The sequence below is a fragment of the Electrophorus electricus genome, chromosome 13 (assembly GCF_013358815.1).
Source record: "Electrophorus electricus isolate fEleEle1 chromosome 13, fEleEle1.pri, whole genome shotgun sequence".
NCBI classification, from domain to species: Eukaryota; Metazoa; Chordata; class Actinopteri; order Gymnotiformes; family Gymnotidae; genus Electrophorus; species Electrophorus electricus.
In genome coordinates this window covers 8,753,891-8,762,040 of record NC_049547.1, presented here as the reverse complement: position 1 = coordinate 8,762,040, position 8,150 = coordinate 8,753,891, and the positions used below count along the sequence as shown (strand labels likewise).

At 37.2% G+C, this 8,150-nt stretch overlaps 2 protein-coding genes across 2 annotated transcripts; both read right to left on the bottom strand.

Moving 5' to 3' along the window:
* Nucleotides 1-418: 418 nt before the first annotated feature.
* On the bottom strand, nucleotides 419-3,036 carry srp14 (signal recognition particle 14). The gene is made up of 5 exons (XM_027000237.2): nucleotides 2,901-3,036; nucleotides 1,990-2,062; nucleotides 1,758-1,870; nucleotides 1,513-1,545; nucleotides 419-984 (listed from the first exon to the last, which is right to left on the bottom strand). The coding sequence occupies exons 1-5, from the start codon at nucleotides 2,922-2,924 to the stop codon at nucleotides 895-897; spliced, it is 333 nt and encodes a 110-aa protein (XP_026856038.1). The 5' UTR covers nucleotides 2,925-3,036; the 3' UTR covers nucleotides 419-894.
* Nucleotides 3,037-3,105: 69 nt separating this feature from the next.
* Nucleotides 3,106-7,131, bottom strand: LOC113571351 (5'-3' exonuclease PLD4). Its single transcript, XM_027000235.2, has 11 exons — nucleotides 6,952-7,131; nucleotides 6,728-6,812; nucleotides 6,453-6,631; nucleotides 5,961-6,144; nucleotides 5,497-5,617; nucleotides 5,269-5,396; nucleotides 4,898-5,098; nucleotides 4,373-4,512; nucleotides 4,131-4,296; nucleotides 3,786-3,882; nucleotides 3,106-3,706 (listed from the first exon to the last, which is right to left on the bottom strand). The coding sequence occupies exons 1-11, from the start codon at nucleotides 6,957-6,959 to the stop codon at nucleotides 3,501-3,503; spliced, it is 1,515 nt and encodes a 504-aa protein (XP_026856036.2). The 5' UTR covers nucleotides 6,960-7,131; the 3' UTR covers nucleotides 3,106-3,500.
* Nucleotides 7,132-8,150: the final 1,019 nt, after the last annotated feature.

The following is an 8,150-nucleotide window of genomic DNA, read 5'->3' as shown; positions in this document are numbered from 1 at the left end:
CTGAGCAAAATTTAATTTGGGACTCAATAAGTTACTACTTTAATCAAACATTGTGATATTTGATAGAGTGCAATGAGCCAGTAAGTCTCAAATGAATTAACTATTTGCTAACAAACATACTTATAATCCAGTCTGTTGTCTGGGTTTGTTTTAAACAACAAGGGGACGAGGAAAAACATGTAAAAGACTACATCGCATTCAAGGCAAGGTCTCTTCCACCCCCCACCCAAAAAACAAACAAACAAAAAAAAACAAACACAAACCCAAAAAACAAAAGGAACTATTTCTATATAACTCGGGTACTAAAAAGTATTTCCAAAATACAGAATGCATGCATTCTTCCTTCTCATTTCAAAAACATTTTTCCAGTCTTTGCTGGTCAAGTTAACACCTACACATTGAAAATCACATTCTGAAATGAGGGGAGGACATTATAGTTTTTAATATCCTTTCAAAATTACAGTTAAATCATATGGGTTAAAATAATGTGATAAAGCTATAACGCAAGACAGTCACAGCCTGTATAATATACAGTACCACCTCACCAACTTGAGCACTACTCTTGACCAGCTGAACAAATTTGAATGGATGAAGATGTACTGTTCAGCCCCCCCAAAGCGCACTTGCTCCTTTTTCACTGTTGAAATGAGACAGCAAAGTGGAACATTTAGACACCTTTACTCCCTCTGATGTTGAGTGCCACAACTCGATGGCCTGACGAAGTTTGAGTCTGCCGCCATAGCTGGAAACAGAGAGGCCGTGATGTCGGCTGGCTAGTCGAAGGGGGCTGAACACAGAGGAGGTGGCATGAGGGAGGACTGGTGATCACTGAAGCTGCCCCTGGGACAGGTTGAGTCAGCAGGTCCCCTCTCCCCTGTTCAGCTCCTCCATCAATCACTGCATAGCTTTAGTCTTCTTGCTTTTACTTTTTTTGTCCTTCTTCTTCAGGCCATCCATGTGTGCTCTCAACAAATTAGAATATGCCTGAGCCGAGGAAATAAGGATAACAACACCCAATTAAGGAACAGCTCGTTACACTTAAAATGAGCACATGTCCAACCATGTTTTTAATAAAAATAAATAAATAAATAAATAAATAAATAAATAAAGTTACAATTAAATTCAGAAACTTTCATGTTTAGGCTGGACATGAAGTACAATTGGACATATGAGTAAAATTATCACAACCATCATACCTTTGTGTGTCATTCTGGATTTTCTTGCCATCATCGAATACACAGTTAATACTGGGTTGAAAATACCCAACAGTGTGACAGACTTTCATTTATAGTGTTGCTTGATCTTCAAGTTCTCATTTTTCAAATGTAAAAAATATGACTGGCCCAAAGGAAGACCAAATATTATAGGGTATTGGCAAGCATGATTAAAACTGATCCCATTAGGCAAGTCTCAACATGAAACATGCTACTCTAGCCTCTATGCAGAAGAGTACAATGTATGCAGAAAAGAATTCTAACAGCTTCAAAGCAGTACAAAAAAGGAAATACTTACCATCTGGAATTTTATTACTTCTTTGGTGCTGACCTGAAAAGATCAAATTTTAAGCCCATATGTATACAGCTCTAGATATTTTTTATTTTTATTATTATTATTATTATTATTATTATTATTATTATTATTATTATTATTATATCCTGTGTATTGAGTACCTACATATTATGCCAATACCACTTTCATCATCAAACACATTCACAATAATCTGGAGTTAAAGCCTTCATCAAACCATCAGCACTCACCACTGTGCTAATTTTTTTCTTGCCCTCTGAAGCTCTGATGAGACATTTGTTGTCAGCAGGTTCAAAATTCTCTGGGTGACCTTTCCTTGGCAACGGCTTTGTCCTGCCATCATCTGCACGTAAACCAATGTACATATTCCCACCAATTTCTCTGTTAGGTGACTATCGAGTGTTTGACCAATATAAACATACGAAAGCATGACGACACATTACATAAAGATGAGGAACGTACATTTCTTTAAAGTGATGACGACACTTCCGCTAGTTCTGCATTTCTGGAACAGTCGAGTCAGCTCAGTCAAAAACTGCAGAGAAGTAAACAGTTAGAGGGTAGCTAAAATTGTCTTGCTAGCTAGTTTGGCTATCTTATGGTATACCTTTTAATAACCATCGTCTGGTTATCAACTTGAATAAATTACAAAAAAAAAGTTAGTGGTGGGAGGAAAAAAACAAACAAACTTTCCAATCTAGACAGACTGGCTGGCTAGCTAGCGATACATTTCTTATGTACCCCTATAGCAACACCAGGCAGTTTAAGAGAGACTTGCGCAAAATTACACACACTTAGGAAAGCGCCAGTTTGTTTGTTTTTTTTTGCATTAAACAAAAGTCATATTAGCCTAATACTTTCCTGAGACGTTGGTATTTTAGTAACTGATCCACCACCTCTTAGACCTTCATGCTTAGCCGAAGAAATCTTAGCAACATGTATCTTGTACTTCACCCTGGCCAACCTAGATAGCGACAGCTAGAAACCTGTACAACGATGCTTGTGGGTGAAATAAAGATAAACATATAGTGGTTTGAAAGTAACTGTTTTATCTACCATAGCGTACGAACCTAGCTAACTAACGTATTACCTTACCTGGCTGTTTGCCGTTAGCTACCGCAGCTCATGTTAATGTTTCTATTCGGTACATTAAATATTCAGACATCGCTAGTGAAGACTATATAGCTAGTTAGCTACCGCTACCTAAAATTCAGCACAAAAAGCTTTACTTGCTTGCTAGCTAGCTAGCAATGCTTATCAATTTTGTTTAGCATAGTATGCTGTACTTTAGCTGTAGCTAAATTCTTTAGGACTAGCAAAATAAAAATACATTCAACCTAACGCAATGCGTGAGCTTTTAGTTACATTCTTACCGCGTCGTTCTCTAACAACACCATGGCGCGCTTTCCTTATAAACGAGGCTAATGTACACAAGCAGCTTGCTCCTACAGTAAGCACACGTCGCTTTCTGCTTCCCCTGCAATCCCCTGCCCTATAACCTTTCACCTTGGTGACCGTCTAATAAAACCATTACTGCCATCTGTCGTGGTCATCAGCAAATTAAACGAACAAATTCTTGGAATGATGATTAGTACTAAGAATGAAGAATAAAAAGAAACAAATCTTTGGAGTTTGCCAAGATACATACAAAATGCGATTCTTTGTTTCATTATTTTTTGGATAGTCACGCTAGTCAAAGCTGACAGCTTGGCTCATTTTGTTTTATAGACCTCTGATTATCACTTCCTTTTATCTATGGTTAAAGTTAGTTAACATTTATATGCAACTAAATATTATTTTAAAATGTTAAAAGGAAATGTTAAAGGAACAAAGATGCACAGAATATATTGCAGAGCCATAGCATAACAAACAGCATAAAATGTGAAACATTTAAAATTTCCTTAAAATTTCATTCATCTTTTCACATAATTTAATAAAGTGACTCCTTAATATATGAAGTGAGTTGCTCTTTTTTATGATAGTAAGAAAGCACAGTCAGGGTTATGGTGCAATTTTTCAAGTGGCACTGCAAACTCTGAGCCCCAGTCTCGGTCAAATACAGCACTCAGCTGACCCACTAATGTGTCTTCAAGTGATGAGGAATATAAAGCATCCTGGGAAACCACCAGTCCTACTCCAGCAGTGGTGTTGAAGTAGTCAGCAGACCAATTAGAGGTCCCTATGGGGGAAACCAGTTGAAACTTGATAACAATTGAGAAAATTTACAAAGCAGATAACTTCTTCTATTTATAACTCACCTATGTATGCCAGTTTATCTGTGACCATGTATTTATTGTGGTTAATTCTGGCATAGGGGATGTCTGTCTGGTTTGCTACTGGGACAATATGGAGTCTCTGCAGAAAGTGGAAATACAGTATTCACATTCACTACATTGCTGCCGCTCAGACCAAGTTCCACTGGAAAAATACTAGAATTCTACATGTGAGCAAATTGTAGGTTACAGTAACTATAAATGTATTAAAACTGCATGCAAGCAGTTGGGAACCATGCCCCTAAACCTCATTTAAGTGCTGTTAGTTTGCATTCATACTGTTATCCACTAAAGGCAGTAACCTCTAGATGAACTGAACTGGCAACTTACCACTTCTATGCTTATATTATTAGATGGGGAGTCTAGGGCATTTAGTGACTTGAGAAAGGGCAGTACAGAGGGGTCACTCTCACGGCCACAGCTGACCAGCAGACGTACTGCAACATTCTTCTCATATGCTGCTTGTTTTAGTGCATTTTCAATAACTGGCCAATACCTGAACATAAAAGCATAAAGTCATTTTCCAAGTGAAGAAGCTGCCATTCAAATGTCAGAAGAATATCACAGCTTACCTGTGGTGGTACAAGAACTTGGAAGCAGGATAATACTCCATAACCGCTACATGAATGAACTGCTCTGCCTGGCTGACTGCTGACAGAATAGCATCCAGGTCCTTGGTGCGGGAGTCCGGACAGAATTGAGGTGGGGAACCCTGGGTTAGGGCATACATAAAATGGTTACAAAAGGAAACCAGCTACAAACAAGCATACTCTACAACAATGATCATTAGTTTCTGCTGGGTCATAGGTTTTGTTTGTTTGTTTGTTTTTAAAAATATATATGTATCTTTTGATGACCAAACCATGGGGAAGGGGAAGGATATGTTTAAAGCAACATTATGTGAGATACATTCAAATAATCTTTGCCTCATTTTAATATTCAAGTTTTCCAAGTACATGGATACCATCAAAACCTGGGTACCATCTGGATTCAACCTGTAGCTATAGCAACATTAAAATAACATTTTATTGCAATAAGATTTCATTTTAATAAAATGCCATATTTTCCTAAAAACAAAGCTCATAAAGCAATATTACCGAGATGTAAACTCTACTGGGCACACCACTCAGGTTCACGTGAAGCGGCTGCTCTTTATTGATGGAGGTGTCATAGTAGGGGGGCCAAGGTTGTGGGATTGTTGCATTGTGCTGGCCCATAACCCAGTATGACTGGAAGATCTTATGTAGGTCAGCAGCCAGACTGGTGCAGTTGTAAAGCACCACTCCAATTTCCTTGACCTCCATTAAAAAGAAATCTCAACTTAATTGGCTTCAAACTAGTTTCAGAAGTCAAGGCTCAAATCAAGTTAAAGGTCAAAGTCAAATTTATTTATATAGTGATTTTTACAACAGCCATTGTCACAAAGAGGAACCAAGACTCAAAGGGGAGGGGGGGGGGGTGTCTGTACCTGGGTTAAAGCTCTCCAGTCCATGTTAGCACTGCCAATATAGATATGTCTCCCGTCCACAACCCAAAACTTACTGTGGAGAACTCCCCTGGTCAAATGGCCAAAGTTCACTCTTCTTACCTGTACTCCTACAAAAAGAATGAAAATTCAAACAATCTGAAAATGTCTGGTAGACCCAGTGAAGTGGTATATATAAATGTGGCAATATCAATGTTTACAATTCATGACCATTTTCTCTCAGAGCTTGCAAGTCTGTTGAATTTGTCGCTAGAGAGGGGATACTGGTCACAACTCTCACAGACACATTTCTCTTTGGCAGTGCTTTGAATTCCTCTAGAATTTCTCTACCCTAAAACAGAAACACATGCTGAATAAACAGTGGGTTGATATTGGGCTGTCTCAATATATTAACTTTACCAAAAAAATAATAATTAAAAAAAAACTAAATCTGTACCTTTATGAACACAGAATAACATCTAAGATATTTGTCACACAAGTTAACTCAGGATTTTTGAGAAATAACTATGATTACTGAAATGTTTGCTTCCATTGTTTAAAACCCTATAAACAGAATCACATAAGTTTTAAGATACTGCTCTATATATAACACACTGGTGCATGTTCAAATGTATAATCAGCAAATCATACATATAAGCTTGAGGTTTACAGTTTAAGGAGGGGTGAATACTTGCAGGTTGATCAGTGGAGGAGTTAACACCGATGTCCTCACCAGTAAGAGACCAATAGAATGATGCAACATCAATTTGCCTGGTTGCAATAGAGACAAGATCTTTCCAGGCCTTGTACAAAGGTATTCCGAAAGTAGCATTGGTCCCATAGTCCATCCAGCAGGGAATACTTTCAACAAGAACAATCCTGTTCAGTTCGAAATAAATACTTATTCTTTGGGGTTTGGAAAGGGGGTAAGAAATTGACAGATCATAGATGGCAAATGTAGTCATGAATAAATAGCTTATTTGAATTATAGATCATATGAAGGTATTAAGCAGAAGTGTTGTCTGAACTGTTGCATCATTAAAATATAATTCTGACACATCTTCAGAGGCTGATTTATCAAGAAAATCCCCATTACTCTCCCATTGTTCACTAAGTGTAAATAGAAAATAGTAAACTAATTGAGAAACACAAATTAATTTGTTTTCTAGATGTAAAAGCTACCTCACCTGCTCTTCTCAACACCATAACTTTGACCACCATTTTGTACTGGCTGACCATTTGGATTTACAACTTCATTGATCTTTTCTTCATTTTTCATCTTTTCTAATAAAGCGATGGCAAGTAAGCCACCCAGGATGGTCAAAGTTGCCATTATCAGTAGAAATGTCATAAGCCCACTTGAGCTCTGTGAAATACATGATCACAACACATATGTAACTCAACAGTGTAGAATTAAAATGGAGATCTCAAAACATTAACAGAGAACCAATATAGTCCTTACCCGCTTGTTGGAGACATAATTGTCATTTAAATTTCTATATGGAGAGGACAATTCATGGAACTCTTTAAATGTGGATCTGCAAGATCTAAAGAATTCAACGAGTTTAAAAGCTGACATTAAGATTGTATGAAAAAGAAATTCACATGTACTACCATATTGTCTAATTTTGTCAATTTGTTTTCTTCCCAAATGTATGAAAAATATAAACATTCAAAAATACTTACGAGTACATGATAACAGTATATATATTTGGTATCACTTTTCTTCCATAGAATGCGTCAATACACAGCAGCAGTCAGATTTAAAGCCACGACCTTTACAAATGACTTCAACCTCTAGTTCTTCTTCCTATTTTCAGTTCCCTTTATCTTGAATGCCAAACATCTGATGTACTAATTATATGCCTACAATCAAGTGAATAGAGAGAGCTCTTTTGGATTGTTGGAACATTGTTAACTTGTGTTTTAGGTGTGCCAAGGTACACTTTTAAGAGACTGTTCAACTGCATACAGATCATAGTTAAGACTACAGAGCATAATATGCTCTCATATTGGGAGATTTTGGTATGTGAACAGTATGACAGTTTCTTCACTGCCTGGCACATGTAAATTCTGGGGGCCTTCCCAACCACACCACTGCAGCTTGAATACTGAAAAATGAGCATAAAGCAGAAAGCATTGAGCATAAAGAATTTCTATAAAACTACTTACTATTAGTTGCCTATCCTAATTGTGTTATTTAAAGCAAGAATCCCATGAGAAGCCCCTAAAAGCACGTGCATCATCTAAGAATTCAGGAGCCGTCTAGTGCATCTGCCACGAATTCAGCACAAAATTATTTGAACATTTGTTTTTTCAAAATAAAGTAAAATCAAAAACAAAAATCACATTTTTAGTAAAATAAATAAATAAATAAATAAATAAATAAATAATTATAATTAGGGGTGGGACTTTTTAACGCGTTAATTTCGATTAATTAATTACAGGGAAAATAACGAATTAAAAAGTTTAACGCATTTTAATCACTTTTGCACCGTGGAACGTTTCTCAGTGCACGAGTTCCAGGCATACAGATTATATTGACGCACAATGTGATGATCTTGATGGAGATGACGGAAGAGGCTACGCTGGTGGATGGGCAATTTAAATACAAGAAACTTCCAGATGGAAGTACAAACAAAAATGTTGTTATTTGCACTTTATGCAGGAAGAAGTTTCCTTATCACAGGAGCACTTCCACCCTTCGTTACCACCTCAACGCAAAACATGTTGGGGCTAGCGCGCAGGTCAGTAATGTTAACTTAGCTGCTAAATGTGATAGTATTCCTAGTACGAGCAGTGTCGCCAGTCAACACTCGACCACATGTCGGGGTTCACATTCAGAAACAAAAGGTCAAAGTCCACGTCAGACAAATTGACCAATT

Coding starts and splice junctions, on each gene's coding strand:
- srp14 (XM_027000237.2), bottom strand. CDS start 2,924: ATGGTGTTGTTAGAGAACGACGCG. Junction 1,871..1,989: donor CGTCATCACTTTAAAGAAAT/GTACGTTCCTCA, acceptor GTTTACGTGCAG/ATGATGGCAGGACAAAGCCG. Junction 1,546..1,757: donor AGAAAAAAATTAGCACAGTG/GTGAGTGCTGAT, acceptor TGATCTTTTCAG/GTCAGCACCAAAGAAGTAAT.
- LOC113571351 (XM_027000235.2), bottom strand. Junction 5,618..5,960: donor ACTCCTCCACTGATCAACCT/GCAAGTATTCAC, acceptor TTTCTGTTTTAG/GGTAGAGAAATTCTAGAGGA. Junction 4,297..4,372: donor AAGTTCTTGTACCACCACAG/GTAAGCTGTGAT, acceptor TTTTATGTTCAG/GTATTGGCCAGTTATTGAAA.